Consider the following 17891-nt stretch of genomic DNA (forward strand, 5'->3'; position numbering starts at 1 on the left):
ATCCGTTTGAAGATTGAGCCATAGTGTGTCATCTTCAAACTGATCCGTCCCCATTGACTTACATTGTAAGTTTGGACGGATCCGCACGCCTCCGCACGCCTCCGCACGGACAGGCGGACACCCGAACGCTGCAAGCAGCGTTCAGGTGTCCGCCTGCTGAGCGGAGGCTGAACGCTGCCAGACTGATGCATTCTGAGCGGATCCGCGTCCACTCAGAATGCATTAGGGCTGGACGGAAGCGTTCGGGTCCACTTGTGAGACCCTTCAAACGGAGCTCACAAGTGGACACCCGAACATTTTAACTTGAAGCGTCCCCATCACCGTGGGAACACCTCTATGTTAGAATATACTGTCGGATATGAGCTAGATCGTGAAACTCAGATCCAACAGTATATTCTAACACAGAGGCGTTCCCATGGTGATGGGGACGCTTCAGGTTAGAATATACTGAAAAACTGTGTACATGACTGCCCCCTGCTGCCTGGCAGACCCCCTCCCTCCCCTGTAGTTAACTCATTGGTGGCCAGTGCGGCCGCCCCCCCTCCCTCCCCTGTAGTTAACTCATTGGTGTCCAGTGGGCCCCTCCTCCCTCCGCTGTAGATAACTCGTTGGTGGCCAGTGGGCCCTCTCCCCTCCCTCCCCCTCCTAATTAAAATCGCCCCCCCTATCATTGGTGGCAGTGGAGAGTACCGATCGGAGTCCCAGTGTAATCGCTGGGGCTCCGATCGGTACCATGGCAACCGGGACGCTACTGCAGTCCCGGTTGCCATGGTTACCGATCGGAGCCCCAGCGATTACACTGGGACTCCGATCGGTACTCTCCACTGCCACCAATGATAGGGGGGGCGATTTTAATTAGGAGGGGAGGGAGGGGAGAGGGCCCACTGGCCGACAATGAGTTATCTACAGCGGAGGGAGGGGGGGCCCACTGGACACCAATGAGTTAACTACAGGGGAGGGAGGGGGCCAGGCTGCCAGGCAGCAGGGGGCAGTCATGTACACAGTTTTTCAGTATATTCTAACCTGAAGCGTCCCCATCACCATGGGAACGCCTCTGTGTTAGAATATACTGTCGGATCTGAGTTTTCACAAAGTGAAAACTCACCTCTGAAAAAGCTTTTATGCAGACGGATCTTCGGATCAGTCTGTATGAAAGTAACCCACGGCCACGGATCACGGACACGGATGCCAATCTTGTGTGCATCCGTGTTCTTTCACAGACCCATTGACTTGAATGGGTCCGTGAACCGTTGTCCATCAAAAAAATAGGACAGGTCATATTTTTTTGACGGACAGGAAACACGGATCACGGTCTTGGCTGCAAAACGGTGCATTTTTCCGATTTTTCAACGGACCCATTGAAAGTCAATGGGTCCGCGAATAAAAACGGAAAACGGCACAACGGCCACGGATGCACACAACGGTCATGTGCATGAGGCCTTATACCTTATGTCTGTAGAGGCTCCAGTCCTGGTTTTGGCTCACAATCACTTATGGAAATCACTGACCAAAACACTGACGTGTGATCTAGGCCTAAAAGGTCCAGTTATGTAAATGTTATCTTCATGCTCTCTTGCAATGCGGCACTGTGATACAAAAAAATTGCAGTAAAATTGGCTGAGAAGACTTCCCTTTGAGTCCTATCTATTATGTGCGTGAGCTCAGGAGTCCTCTCAATGCATTTACTACTGGTTTGTGGGAGCACAGAATTGGAATACAAGCAGGGGCAGCGGCTGCTTTGGGGCCTGACCTCAGAAGGGGCCCACCAAGGAGGAGGACTAAAAGATTTTATTGTCAGGGCGCACTCAACAGTATTGCACAGTAACAGTATATGCAGTAACAATATACTGTATACAGTGAAAAGACATACAATATATATATTTAGGAAACAGACGGAGAGGCTGCCAGCCTGGTCTGAGACAACGATCTTGACTAGTCACAGGTGTGGGGGCTGTACGTTAGTAAAGAGGAACAAAGAAGTTGCTGGGGTGGCAGCCCCATTCAAAAACTTGCTGTGGGACCCAGTACTTTCTAGTTACGCCCCTGAATACAAGCAAGTGTGAAGATGGAAAATTACATTACTGGCATCACTTACACTATACACCTAGTTTGGGGGGGGGGGGGTGTTTTGAAGCTGATAGATTCCCTTTAATTTTCATCTTCAACCAGTCTTCATTAGTTACATAAGTATTGCTGCAACATTTCGGGTCTGTGTTTATTGCCCTTTATCAAGCTGAAAAGACATGTGTTACACAAAATAAGTGTATATGAACAATCATATGGGTGAATTTGCAGATCAATCAATACGTAATCATTAGTGTTGATGGAGCATGCTCGGCCGAACACCTGTTCGGCTCGAGCATCTCGATGTTCGGCACATTGCGGTACTCGGCCAAGTACCACATGTGCTCGAGCGCCATACTCGAGTCTCCTCCCTGCACGTTTCTTGGCTGCTGTGCAGCCAATAAACATGCAGGTAAGTACTGCCCTCACTCTAATGTCAGTAGTCATGTTGGCTACTGGCATTACAGTGATTGGCTGGCCGGAACGCGTCATCGGGTGCTACAGTATATAGCACCCGATGATGCATCTTTGGCTTAGTGTTAGGGAGAGCTGTGCATAGGAAGGGGCAGACAGTGTAAGGAGTCTAATAGAAAGATTTATATACAAAAAACTTTTCAGAGACCCACGCTTTTCAGAGACACGCTGTGTGTGACAGCGTGTGTGCGCATCCTGCGCTAAATACTGTTTAATAGGCCGCTGTGGACAGTTAAATTATTTGCGCCACATCTCCTGTGTAAAGTGTACGCATCCTTAAAATATTACTGACATCCAGTGTACTTTTTCCGTAGGCGGTTTCTGTTGTGGACAGTTAAATTATCAGCGCCACATCTCCGTTTTAAAGTGTGCACATCCCTAAAATATCAGTGACATCCAGTGTACTTTTTCCATAGACACTGCGAACAGTTACATTACCTGTGGTACCTGTCCTGTATAACGTTTCCTCATCACAAATACCTTTGTAGATTTTTTTGCGCATACACTTCCAAATCCCTGGGCGTGGAGAAACTGTGCCTGCTGCCAGAGCACAAGAAAAACAATCATCCACGATACCTAGCTTCATGTCCCAGTTTGCAGGGCGGAGCAGGACAACGCTTGCAAAGTCAGCCCAGTGCAAGCAGGTGGTTGGTTGGATTGCAGGAGATAATGCTTCCAGTCGGTTAAGCCCCAAGTTCAGTAGCCAGGAGTCTGGTCAACACAATCCTCACCCTGATCCTCCTTTCTCCCACCATATTCAGTCAGGCCAAACAAGTGATCCTGATATTCCGAGTACCTCTTTTCATCGCCATTACTTGATTTGACCCTCTTACCAAGCATGCTTGAAGAGGGACATGAGATCTTATGCCCTGATTCCCAACCTCTTGAGCATCCACAGTCACAAGAACATGATGGTGGGGAATGGCAATTAGTGTTTAATGAGGTGAATGATGATGAGACACAGTTTCCAATGAGTCAACCGCAATTACTATCTCAAGAGGTTGATGAAGAGGATGAGACACATTTGTCAATCGCTGAGGTTGTAGTAGATCAACAAATCAGGAGGATTATCAGAGTGAGGAAGTGGAAGAGGATGTGGTGGACGATGAGGTCACTGACCTAACCTGGGAAGGTGGAAAGCCGAGTGAGGACAGCAGTACAAAGGGATCTTCAGCACTGCAACAGGCTGGAAGAGGCAGTGGGGTGCCAAAAGGGAGAAGGCGGGCAACACCAAACAGGCCCACAGCTGTTCCCCGGAGCACCCCCTTGCGGAAATCTCCCGGAAAATGAGCGTAATAAGTGGGACGAATGCCTGGGTCAACAATCTGTGTCTGAGGGTCACACCCTGCCTCCTCTTCCCCTATGTCACGTGCTGGCCAATCCCCTGCCTCCCGCCCTGCACCTGGACCGCACACTGGGTGAATGTTGTGGAGGCAGGGAGCGAGTCATACCCTGGGATGGCACAGGTGCAACTGACACCAAGGATTGCGGGCCCTATGTCGATCAGGGTTTCTGTCAGCACCTACGTTAGTGGCTCCAAACCCCACTTCTCCTCCTTCGCCTCCTCCTCCACTTCCATCTCCGAATTATCCTTGTGCAGCACCAGTCAGTCATCAGTCGGTAGCAGGAAGCAGTGTAGCACTGTAGTGGGGAAGCAGCAACAGGCAGTGCTGAAGCTGATATGCTTAGGGGACAAACAGCACACCGCCGCAGAGCTGTGGCAGGGGATAGGAGACTAGACTGAGCTGTGGCTCTTGCCACTCAATCTACAACCAGGCATGGTTGTGTCTGATAATGACTGTAACTTTGTAGTGGCTTGGGAGCTTGGCAAGCTGAGACACATCCCATTCCTAGCTCACGTGTTCAACCTTGCGGTTCAGTGGTTTATTAAAACCTACCCCAATTTTCCTGAGCTACTGGTGAAGGTGCACCGCATATGTGCACATTTCTGCAAGTCATCAACAGTTTCAGCTGGACTGTCAACGCTGCAGCAGCGCTTTAAATTGCCAGCTCACCGGCTGTTGTGCGACATGAGCACCCGCTGGAACTCCACATTCCACATGTTGGCCAGGCTTTGTGAGCAGCAGAAGGGCAGTAATGGAATACCAGCTGCAACATGGTTGTTGCCTTTCCAGTCAGCTTCTGCTATTCACAAGCGAGGATTGGGCATAGATGTCTGACTTCTGAGGTTTTAAGAGACTTTGAGGAATCAACACAGATAGTGAGCGGCGATAATGCTATTATCTGCGTAACCATCCAACTTCTGTGTCTACTCAAACGCTCGCTGCTGATAATTAAGGACAATGCTTTGCATGTGAAAGAGGTGGAAATGGGGGAAGACTTTACTCACGGTGATAGCCAGACCACCCTCAGTTTGTCTTCTCAGTGCGAATTGGACGATGAAGAGGAGGAGGAGCAGGAGACGGTTGCCTCCGCTACAGAGAGTAGCACCCATGGAATTTTAATTCCATCTGTCCAGCATAGGTGGGCAGAACAAGAGGAAGAGGAGATTGAGAGTGATCCTCTAGAAGACGACAGCAAAGTCTTGCCTGTTGGTACTGTGGCACACATGGCTGACTTCATGTTAGGCTGCCTTTCCCGTGATCCACGCGTTATGCGCATTTTAGACAACACGGATTACTGGTTGTTCATCCTTCTCAACCCCTGCTTCAAAGAGAACTTCTCATCTCATTCCTCTGGTGGAGAGGACGAGCAAAACAGTGCAATACCAGAAGGTCCTTGTTGAAAAATTGCTCCAAAAATTTCCATCTGACAACGCTGGTGGCAGAGTCCGTATTTCCTTGGGCAACCGAGGAGGGGAGACAAGGGGAACACACAGCAGTTCCAACAGAGGCAGGTCAACACTCTCCAAGGCCTGGGACAGTTTCATGACACCCCGCCAGCACCCTCACCCTGATGCGCGGCCTAGTGTCACAAGGAGGGAAACGTTTTGGAAGATGATGGAGTATGTGTCAGAACGTGGCAGTGTCCTCAGTGATCCCTCAGTGCCTTACAGATACTGGGTGTCCAAGCTGGACACGTGGCATGAACTGGCGCTCTACGCCTTGGAGGTGCTAGCCTGCCCTGCCGCCAGGGTTTGTCTGAGCAGGTATTTAGTGCTGCTAAAAATGCTGACAAGTTGACTCTTATAAATATTAACAAGGCCTGGATTGACCATGACTTCTCGACTCCATCAGAGGAAAGCTGATAAACATAAAGGCACTTTAAATGTGTTGTTTATAATGTACCGAATACACTGTATTCCCATGCACCCCTTCCACCACAAACAAGGGTATATGGTTGAATCTTCCTTTTCTCATCCTCCTTCTCCTCTTCCATCATATCAACCACCATGTTTATTCGTCGCATATAATGCCCTCGCATATATTCCCTTTGCATATGTTTTACAGGGTCAGCTCACCAGCAGGCCATCACCTACAATGTTTTACAGGGTCAGCTCACCAGCAGGCCCTCGCATATAATGTTTTACAGGGTCAGCTTATCTCAAGGAATAAATCTCTCACTTCCCACAGTGGAGTCGGGTCTCACAGAAGTCCTCTACCTTAGAACATCCTGTGAAATATCAGAAAGGTGCAGTGATAGTAAAGCACCATTTACACATATACCGCTAAGGCTACTTTCACACTAGCATTCAGAGCGGATCCGTTCTGAACGGATCCGCTCATATAATGCAGACGGTGGCTCCGTTCAGAACGAATCCGTCTGCATTATATTGTAAAACAATTTCTAAGTGTGAAAGTAGCCTGAACGGATCCGTCCAGACTTTTACATTGAAAGTCATTGGGGGACAGATCCGTTTGAAGATTGAGCCATAGTGTGTCATCTTCAAACGGATCCGTCCCCATTGACTTACATTGTAAGTCTGGACGGATCCGCACGGCCAGGCGGACACCCGGACGCTGCAAGCAGCGTTCAGGTGTCCGCCTGCTGAGCGGAGTGGAGGCTGAACACTGCCAGACTGATGCAGTCTGAGCGGATCCGCATCCACTCAGAATGCATTAGTGCTGGACGGATGCGTTCGGGGCCGCTTGTGAGCCCCTTCAAACGGAGCTCACAAGCGGACACCCGAACGCTAGTGTGAAAGTAGCCTAAGTTTTTGCCAAAATACTCACAAACACAAGTGGGTTAGAAGCACGTCAGGTGTATGAAAGTCTATATTGGCCAATATTTTCATGTCCTCCTGGGAACAACTATCCAGGACCATCACCCCAAAGATAGGAAAAATGTCAGAACAGGGTAAATTAATAACCTGGAAGAGGTATATCAATGATTGCCTCCTCATCTGGGAAGGGGAGAGAGAAGGACTCAAATTTATAGAGGAGTTAAATTGTAACAACTGGAACCCGAGATTTACTAGCAGTGTCAGTCAGGTTGCGGTGGATTTTCTCGATCTTACCATCTATATTGAGAATGGCAGATTCTATCATAAAATCTTTTTTAAACCCACAGATGTTAATAGGTACATTGCCATTAACAGTTATCACCATACTCTTTGGTTAACCAACCTCCCCAAAGGACAGATCGGGAGAATCCACCGCAACTGTTCAGACACCGCGGTTTTTAGGGATCATAGCAAGACAATTGAGAAGAGGTTTGTGGAGAAGGGGTATTCTGAAGAACAATTAATTAGGTGCAGTAAAGAAGTGTAAGAAGCAGCTAAAGGAGAAAGAGAGAAAAAAAAAGAAAGTATGGATTTTAGATTTGCCTTCATGACTCAGTATACAGTGCATTCAGGGTTAATGAAAAGAGCAATTAAAAAGAACTGGGCCACACTAAAAAATGACCCAGTGATAGGCAAAGAGATCCCAGATTGTCCAAAGATTATATTTAAGAAGGCTCCAAATATCGGTAACCATTTAGCTTGTGTGATCTCAGAAGAAAAGGAAGGAAAGAAAAAGAAAAAAAGATCAATTCACATGGTGCGGTTTCTGTGCGGCTTGTAAGAATAGGGAGAGGAAAGATAGAAAACAAAAAATCACAGAAATCTATTCCAATAATAGAAATAAAGATCTGAAAGTCAAGGGGGAAATCACTTGTGAGAATACCGGTGTGGTATATAAGCTGGAGTGTTCGTGTGGCCTCCAGTATAATGGGCGTACCACAAGAAACATAAAAATTCATATGCAGGAGCATATTAGAAATATCAAAAAGGGTTGGAGACACATGGGGTCTCTTTGCATTTTAAGAACATCCACCATAAAAACCCGAAAGGATTAATATTTGCCGGCATTGAACTAGTGAAGGGGAACTGGAGGGGAGGAGATTTTTTCAGAAAAAATTGACAAGTGTGAAGCGAGGTGGATGTATGAAATGAATACCCTACAACCAGGGGGACTTAATGTGGAGTTTGATTTAAAAGCATATCTTAAAAGTGGGTAATACATACTAGGAAGGATAAGAAAAGAGCAAGATAAGAAAAGTGAGGAGAAATCATATGGTGCATTATGAATGGAAGGAATAAAGGATATATAAAGTGTGATGGTGTGGTGGTAAGAGATAGATCTTTATGGTGGTGCAGTGGTAAAAAGATAAATTCTTGATTGTCTGTTGTAAATAAGAATGTTGGATAAGAGACTTGGATATCTGCGAACTATGTGACTGGTTTTTGCCTAAATTATCCACAGGTGAAGTAGGGGGGAGGGTGCTGCTGAGGATAAAAGGACTTGTGGGAAGGTTTTTGATGTACGCCCCTGATGAAGCCAAAGGAGCGAAACCCGGGTCGGGCTGTAAGAGGACACAGGAGTTTTATCTATTTATGTTTTATGGGATATTATAAGGAATTTTGTGAGTATAATAAATCCATTTATATTTACCTGTGACTTACAGTACTTCACTATGGCGAGGAATTTCTGCTAGTTGTAGGATTACCATCGCAGCGAGGATACAAAAAAGAGAAAGGACTACAGACTTTCATTCACCTGATGTGCTTCTAACCTGCTTGTGTTTGTGAGTATTTTGGCAAAAACTTTGTGGTGTATGTGTAAATGGTGCTTCACTATCGCTGCACCTTTTTACAGGATGTTCTAAGGTAGAGGACGTCTGTGGGACCCGACTCCACTGTGGGAAGTGAGAGATTAAATCCCTGGGATAAATTGTGTGGAAGGAAAAAGACGCGCGGCCTCAATTAATCTGTCTACATTTACTTTGTGTGAATTGAACCCACAACACACTTGAGACATGTAGCGACCAATCATCATTATTAACGGACTGGAAACTATCTATTGTATTTAAAGGGTCAGCTCAACAGCAGGCCCTCGCATATAATTTTTTAGAGGGTCAGATCACCAGCAGGCCCTCGCATATAATGTTTTACAGGGTCAGCTCAGCAGCAGGCCCTCACATATAATTTTTTAGAGTCATCTCACCAGCAGGCCCTCGCATATAATGTTTTTACTGGGTCAGCTCACCAGCAGACCTTCACCTACAATCTTTTACAGGGTCAGCTCACCTGAAGGCCCTCGCATATAATGTTTTAGAGGGTCAGCTCACCTGCAGGCCCTCACCTACAACCTTTTAGAGGGTCAGCTCACCAGTAGGCCTGCACCTAAAATCTTTTACAAGGTCAGCTCACCAGCAGGCCCGCACATCAAATCTTTTACAGGGTCAGCTCACCTGAAGGCCCTTGCATATAATGTTTTAGAGGGTCAGCTCACCTGCACGCCCTCACCTAATTATACCTAATAGGTAATTTGCGCGCATGTGGTAGCCGTAGCTGTTTCTAAGGCTCCCTCTCTGGAATCAAACCATGATTCCCCCGTTACCCGTGGTCACCATGGTTTGCGCTGAAAATAACATTGAAAGTTGATAGGGCAGACATCCGAATGGATCGTCACCATCACGGGGACATGCGATCGGCCCCAGGTTATCTAGAGTCACCAAATCGGCAGCAGGCCCTCGCCCATAATGTTTCAGATGGTCAGATCAGCAGGCCCTTGCTCCAAATGTTTTTGAGGGTCACCAGCAGGCCATTAATCATAATTTTTCAAGGCTGTGTATGAAGCCCTCCTTTATGTGTAACAAAGAGTGTATTGGAGTGCCAGTTCCTTGTAATTTTTGGCATCTCTTTCACTTAGTGCACAGACTTTATGAGTGTAGGAGTCCCACTACCTGAACAATTGTACCACAATGTGAATGAGGCCCTCCTTTATGTGATATACAGGTTGTATCGGAGTGCCTCATCCTTGTAATTTTTGGCAGCACTTGCACTTTATATACAAGTTATTATACAGGAAATAATGTTTCCTAACAATTTTTCCTCTAAAATCGATTTTATCTTCGGTTTGGTGCGTATTATTGGCAGTCTGTAAAAGTGGCGTACTACTTGGACAACATCGTCCCCAGCAGCGACATGGGAGTCCACGATGCATCCAGACATCCTCCCCATGCTGTTCCCGAACTATTTAGGTGGTGTTTCCATAATTTTCTGACCTTTTCCTATGAACCAGACACCCTCCCCTCTTCAGAGCAGGGGGTGCCTGGTTTAATGCTCGGGTACTCCCATTGAGTTCCATTATACTTGGGTGCTCAGTAGAGCACCCGAGCATCCTGATGTGTTCGGCCAGAGCACCTGAGCACTTTGGTGCTCGATCAACACTAGTAATCATAACATATGTAAGCCATACGCAAATCAATAACAATCCCAGACACTTTACATGCCACAAGGTGGCGCTATAAAACCACAGACAGTACTGGAGTAAATGGTGTATCACATAATGAACAGCTTTTTTTATTTACATGTCTAAAGCATACCAACTATGGTTTAGTGTTACAAAATGTCATTTTTATTTCACAAAATGCCAGTTTACATGTCATGGACTACATATTTACTGTATACACAAGGTCATGTTCACTATATCACTGTACCTCCCGTTTATAACAGAAGCCACAACACTGTGTCAGATCATACTGGTGCCTGACAGACCCCATTAAATAGATTCTCCGGCTAAAGATATTGATGACCTTCGGGCAGCTGCGATGTTGGAAAAAGTGTATGGATGGAAGCAGAAGGCTCCATACAATGTGTAGCTTCTGGCCCAGCATTCACTACATTTACTTGAATGGGAGCTAAGCTGCAGTACCCCAGCTCCATGCACTGTATAGTCTCCAGCACCATGGCAGCCCGAAACAGCTGTTCATTGGGGGTTCCGGCTGTCAGGTCCCCATCAGTCTGATACTGATGGCTTATCCGGAGGAACCTCTTTAACTTGGCAATGAGATCTGTCAGGTTCTGTCATAGTTTTCTGTAATTATTCTTTCCATCAAAACGGCCAAAGGTGCCTCTAACATACGGATGTGAGCAGAGCCTAAATCATTATAATGTGAGGCTTTAGGGTGTTACAAACTCACCTACTTTTTAACCCTTTTATGGTTCTCATGACAGTGGAGCTTTAAATTAATTTGGATTTTTAAATATTAAGAACTATAAATCGATTTTATTTTATTTTTTACTTTCCTTGTCCTTACATTGTTGGTGATTTTAAGTGATTGCATCTGTTTACAGTCACGTGTCCGGTTATGAATGGAGAGACTGGAAATCCTAAACGACCAGCACTTCCCATTTCCAACAGGCAGTGCCAAAAACAGATTGCTGAAATTGCTTCTTTTGCTTTTCTTTCCTTCCACTAGTGCCGATAGCCGCCATGACTGGATGCCAAATATCTCACTGCCAAACAATATGAAAGCAATACACATTATATACATAGCAAACACATGCTATGTGCTGTAAAATTACACTTGAGAGTAGAAACCTTGGGGTCATTTATCAAACTGGTGTAAAGTAGAACTGGCTTAGTTGCCCATAGCAACCAATCAGATTCCACCTTTCATTTTTCACAGCTCCTTTAGAAAATGAAAGGTGATATCTGATTGGTTGCTATAGGCAACTAAGCCAGTTCTACTTTACACCAGATTGATAAATCTCCCCCCTTGTGGTTCTGCTGAAGTCCCCTTTTCCCATTTACATGGTTCGGTATAAGAGATTCAGTATTTCATTTTTCTCAGCTGAGTGTAGCATATTTTAAGAGACCTGCAGTTTTAAGTTAATGTTTTAAAATTAAATAACATATTAGAGAATTGCCTTAGTAGCCTTTCCTTCATATAATAATACACCGTGTAGAATGTACAAGTGTCTTAAAGGGAATGCATTATAATAAATGAATACATTCTCGTAATCATATTTTTATCATTATCATATTTTTTTTAAACTTGGTTTGATGTTTGTTTTTTATTGGACTATCCTTATTACCACATTAAACATGTTCATCCTTCAAACAGCAGTAAAATGTACAAATAGTAAGAAATGTATGTATTAACATTCAGTTTTCAGGATCAGGAATGATCCTGTCTGTCACCAGCGACCTCCCTATCCAACTGTTTGCTGTGGTTCAACTGATTAATTCACTGTTTTGTTTATACGAGGCTCTGTTCCTGAGTTATGATACTTTACTTAATATGCAAATTAGCCCATTGGTGCAATGAGGGCATCACCATTGCTTTTGTTGTACCTAAGCTCCACTCCCTACCAGTGGCAAAGCAGCAAGATAGGGGCAGGCCACAGTTTCTCTTTAAGGGCTCGTTCACACGAACGTTGGTGTCCCGTTCCCGTATTGTGCACTGCATTTGCGGATCCTTAATACACGGGCTCCGTTCCGTTGTCATTCCGCATCACGGATGCGGACCCATTCATTTCAATGGGTCCGCAAATCCGGAGATGCAGAACAGAAGCACGGAACGGAACACTATAGAAGCACTACGGGTGGGGTTCCGTGCCTCCACACCGCAAAAAGATAGAACATGCTCTATCTTTTTGCGGATCAGAGGGATTGCGGACCCATTAAAATGAATGGGTCTGCGATCCCCATGTGCCTGCCCCATGGAAGGTGCCCGTGCATTGCGGACCACAATTTGCGGTTCACAGCACGGGCATGGGACACCAAAGGTCGTGTGAACGAGCCCTAATACTGAACACATGTTGTTGGTGACCATTTCGGCCATTACCGCAATTTGCGGAACGGAACAGGAGGCCCATTATAGAAATGCCTATTCTTGTCCGCAAAATGGACAAGAATAGGACAGGACTCATAATTTTTGCGGGGCCATGGAACAGAGCAACGGATGCGGACAGCACACAGAGTTTCGTATACGGACTGTATGCAGAACGCTGAAAACGGTCCATATACGGAACGTACGTTCGTGTGAACGAGCCCTAACAATCACAATGAAAACTGCACTGATCTGTGATAGAACCTCACACGCAGTGTCGAGCATCTGGAAGTATATTTCACTCAGGTTTAATAAGAAATGATCCAGACTTGCTATGAAAAAGTGCTAAATTAATATTGGCATGGTTGTTACCAGTGGGGTACCTCAGGGATCTGTTCTGGGACCCATATTGTTTAATATCTTTATCAGCGAAATTGCAGAAGGCCTCGATGGTAAGGTGTGTCTTTTTGCTGATGACACAAAGATTTGTAACAGGGTTGATGTTCCTGGAGGGATACACCAAATGGAAAAGGACTTAGGAAAACTAGAGGAATGGTCAAAAATCTGGCAACTAAGATTTAATGTTGATAAGTGCAAGATAATGCAACTGGGGCGTAAAAACCCAAGAGCAGAATATAAAATCAGTGATACAGTCCTAACCTCAGTATCTGAGGAAAGGGATTTAGGGGTCATTATTTCAGAAGACTTAAAGGTAGGCAGACAATGTCACAGAGCAGCAGGAAATGCTAGCAGAATGCTTGGGTGTATAGCAAGAGGAATTACCAGTAGAAAGAGGGAGGTGCTCATGCCGCTCTACAGAGCACTAGTGAGACCTCATTTGGAGTATTGTGCTCAGTACTGGAGACCATATCTCCAGAAGGATATTGATACTTTGGAGAGAGTTCAGAGAAGAGCTACTAAACTAGTACATGGATTGCAGGATAAAACTTACCAGGAAAGATTAAAGGACCTTAAAGGGAACCTGTCATGTGGATATTTGATTATAATCTAACTAATTATATACAATCATTAACTACTAAAAAGTACCTTAGATGTATTCACTTATTGGTGTGACAGATGGTTACCTCATAATATACATACAAAGATGCTGCATGCTAATGAGCTGATTGGAGTCCGGGGTGATGTCATTGAGTCCAGCGTATATTTAATTCAGAGCTATAGCCGCTCCCCTGCCTACCTGCTGCTGATTCCTATGGAAACAAACTGTCATTCAGCAGCAGGTATCGGGGAGAGTCAGGAGCTCATGAATATTCAGGACTCATCATTATCAGCTGGAGCTTTTCGATACAAGATGTTGGCAGATTGACTGGGTCAATTAAAGAAAGTGACCCAGCATTTTGCTAAAATAATAAGTCACTTATTTATGTTGCCCTTAGTTAGGACACCATAAAACTGGTGACAGGTTCCCTTTAACATGTAAAGCTTGGAAGAAAGACGAGACAGAGGGGATATGATAGAAACATTTAAATACATAAAGGGAATCATCGAGGTAAAAGAGGAAAGAATATTTAAAAGAAGAAAAACTGCTACAAGAGGACATAGTTTTAAATTAGAGGGGCAAAGGTTTAAAAGTAATATCAGGAAGTATTACTTTACTGAGAGAGTAGTGGATGCATGGAATAGCCTTCCTGCAGAAGAGGTAGCTGCAAATACAGAACTTTATAGGTGCAGTAAGTGTGTTGAAAAGTCTATTATCCAACAGGTATCTGCTAAAAACTGAAAAGAACAGGCTGATATGTGGGGACTAATTTTGATGCACTTAAGATACCTATGTAGTCTGGGATGAGGATGAGAGTTTGAACAATAGTGGTTCATAAGGCATCCACCTTTGTCTATGATCTGTTTTTTGCATGGTTTGTGGTCACATAGTCCTGTTATGATGATGTAGAAGTCAGATTATGACACTATAATATTACAGTGAATTCCTACAGCAGTGGTATCCAACCTGCAGCATGCCAGCTTGTGCAGAACTACAACTACCAGCATTCCCTGACAGCCCAAGTACGAAACACCACAGGTTGGACACCACAGTCCACAGCAGTCATCTACCCTTTCTTCACACTTCTCGTCTCATTCATGTAAAGCCTCCAGTGATGGTTGTTATAATATGTAATTTTAGGTTGTTCATTAATCATTCCCATTTGCCTCTACCGCCCTGCCCAGTATCACAGAATGTCCACTCCGATGTAATGGGAGGCAAGAACATCAAGAATGCCTAATGCAGAAAGAGCCATCATAAACCAGAGAACTCCGGCATTAAGATACATGGGAGCCAACCTAAACAGGATAAAACACAAATAAAAGAAAATTAGTAATAAAGCAAAAATCCACAGTGAATGGCAAAACAAATAAATATGCATCTATGTATTGGAGAAAGAGAAAGAAAGCCAACCATAGCTTGACTAGCTTGAACACCAACAGGTCCTTTAAATCTTAGAGCATTTTTATAACCCAAGGATTCCAAATCGAAGTGTTTTGTACCAGAAACTCGAAAAAGTAGAATATTGTGCAAAGTTCATTTATTTCAGTAATGCAACATAAAAGGTGAAACTACTGTAACATATGAGACTCATTACATGCAAAGCAAGGTATTCCGAGCCTTTAAATGTTATAATTTGGATGATTATGGCTCACAGCTTATGAAACCCCAAAGTCACAATTTTTTGCACGATATAATTTTTTGGGGAGTTTCACCTGTACATATCATTGAGAGCTGAGATGCAGTAACTTGACATGGCCACTACACTTTGAACGGAGCTATACTTCTGGCTCTGTTCAAAGTGCTGGTTTAAGTTCTGGAGGCTAGGAACAGCTGATCAGAGGGGGTGTAGGCCCCTACTCCTCAGATATGGCTGATCTATTCTATGGATCTAGGCCTGGACTGGCAATATGTTCTACAAGTTATGTTGGCTGAGGGCAGGGCTAGAAGTTGCATTGCGGCATCTGGTGGCATTTTTTTAATCATTTTTTATTTTGGCTTTATTTATTTTAGTTTTGCACTTTGTGCCCCCCACATGGTTATACAAGACCTTTGTGGGGCATTATAACATTACATTTTTTTTTATAGATTTTTCCTGTAACTGGGGCAGACATAGTAGCTGAGGCTATACAACCTCGCTGCAGAGCTGATCTGGGTCTGCTAAGACCCAGCAGTGCATGCAAACTTCTGGCCTTTGGCAATCACTAGGACTAGAGCTTTGCTGATTTGTATACACAGCTGTCATTGAACGCTGTGTATAGAGCAATGGGGAAGCCATGGGCAATGAAAAAAAACATCCCATATCCTTTTTCCCCCTTTTTTTTGCCCTTCCTTTTTTTCCTTTCTTTTTTTCCCATTTTCAATCAGATGAGCCGTCTACTGTTTATATTTTTTACATATTTTAAAAACCATCCCTGCCTTCTCTATGGGGAGCCCTGCTGTCACTGACATTGGGCTCCCCGCTCTCGCAGCTGCATGATATGGGCCAGTCGCCCGGAAGTATAAAGTCAATGGGCGGTCAACAAGGAGTTAAAAAAATAAATAGAAACCACTATAGTCATAGAGAAATCAGAAAGCGCATTCACTCAATCAGGGTTGCATGTTCACGCCATCAATAAGGTCTATTGCAGACATCTCTCTGAGTCCAATTGGTCATATAATACCAATATACAATCAGTCAAACGACAGTAAGTGAAATCAGTAAGTGTATAAATGTGGATATTTTCTAGCTTAAATAGCCATATGATTCCCTCCTTATGAATGCTTTATGAACATCAGCATCCACTTCACTGATTTGGAGCCTTTTGGGAGAAAATAGTGTAAATATTATTCACATGTATGTTAATGTGATACCGCAGAAGGACCTGGCCTAAATCTGTATATTGTAAGCACTTCTAGGAGGGATCTATAACCCTTTCATCATCTGATTCAGTGGGTCCCTGCTCCAAGTTTTGCTAAGGGGCCCCATGGTTACTTCTTACATCCTTGGTTGTTGTTCATCATCTTGCCAAGTTGCAGATGACAGCAAGGAATGCACTGGGTCCATCAATGTGGATACATGTATTAAATGTAACCCTTTGAGCCCCAGAGGATGTTTTTGTTTTTGTTTTATTTCACTCCCTGCATTTCCAGGGCCATTATTTTTTTTAGTTTTATGTTCACATAGCAGTTTGAGGGCTTTTTTTTTGCAGGACAAGTTTCACTTTCGAATTCCACCATTTAAAGGGGTTCTGTAGTTTGTTTAAACTGATGATCTATCCAGAGGACCCCCGCCGATCAGCTGTTTGAGAAGGCAGCGGTGCTCCAGCAGCGCCGCGGCCTTCTCACTGTTTATCACAGACATCACGACTAGTATCACTGGTCTGGGCGGGGCTAAGCTCCATATAAGTGAACAGAGCTTAGCCGGGCTCAGGCCAGTTGATACTAGTCGTGACGTCACTGGGCCAGCGAAAAACAGTGAGAAGGCTGCTGCGCTGCTGGAGTGCCTGCCTTCTCAAACAGCTGATCGGCGGGGGTCCCGGGTGTCGGCCCTCCGCTGGTCAGATGCTGATGATCTATCCAGAGGATAGATCATCAGTTTAAACAAACTGCAGAACCCCTTTAATATTGCATATGATGTAGTGGGGAGCTGGAATATTTTTTCCAAAGGGGGGATTTATTCAGAAACATTTAGGCCCTGCTTGATGGTGCAGGCCTCGTCATAAATTACATACCTCCTCCGGCTTTCCATGCACTAGAATGAAATCTATGGCAGCTCCAAGCTGTCATAGATTTCAGTCATTATTGTTGATGACCCCACCCTCGCTCTGCCCTTGTCACCCCCCCTTTTCTGGTGGCCACCCGACGGCTTAGGGAGGGTGGACAGGGACTGGTGGCCCCCCCCCCCCCTGTTTTCCTCCCTCCCTTTAGTTATATCTCCTCTAATGCCCGTTCCTCGGCATTCAGGGGATCCGGTGGGGAGAGTGGGCGGTCAGCCAGGAGGGCATATATGCCGCTGTCCCGCCTTTCCTCTTCCTCTTTGAGCGGAAGCGCTTTGTGGTGTGGTTGCAGCGCTCTGTCCGCATGGAGATGGCCGCCTCAGATGCCCCTCTGCTGGAGGCTTTGAGGGCGAGAATGGCGGAGGGGGGTGAGGGATGGCTGCGCTCATTTTTGAGCAGCCTCGGTCCCCCTCATGCTTCCTCCTCCCCTGGCTTGGCGTGCGCCCCTGAGGTAATGCCCGTCGATCCCGATGCTGCGGTGGGGGGCCGGCGGTCTGCTCGGCACATCCGCCCCCCCGCTAGGTTCGGTTACAGTCCCCCCCCTCCTTTTCCGCTTACCCTGAGCGCTCCTGCTGGCGATGGGGCTGCTCATG

General features: G+C 45.3%; 1 protein-coding gene across 1 annotated transcript in view; it reads right to left on the minus strand.

The window, feature by feature from the left end:
* Positions 1 to 14419: 14419 nt before the first annotated feature.
* Positions 14420 to 17891, minus strand: part of LOC122928284 (leukotriene C4 synthase-like) — a 35386-nt gene continuing 31914 nt past the window's right edge. Inside the window, exon 5 of the mRNA XM_044280959.1 lies at positions 14420 to 14838. Within this exon, the coding sequence (XP_044136894.1) occupies positions 14727 to 14838 (112 nt within the window). The 3' untranslated portion in view covers positions 14420 to 14726. The remainder of the gene's footprint in view (positions 14839 to 17891) is intronic.

This window comes from Bufo gargarizans, chromosome 2, assembly GCF_014858855.1.
Source record: "Bufo gargarizans isolate SCDJY-AF-19 chromosome 2, ASM1485885v1, whole genome shotgun sequence".
NCBI lineage: Eukaryota > Metazoa > Chordata > Amphibia > Anura > Bufonidae > Bufo > Bufo gargarizans.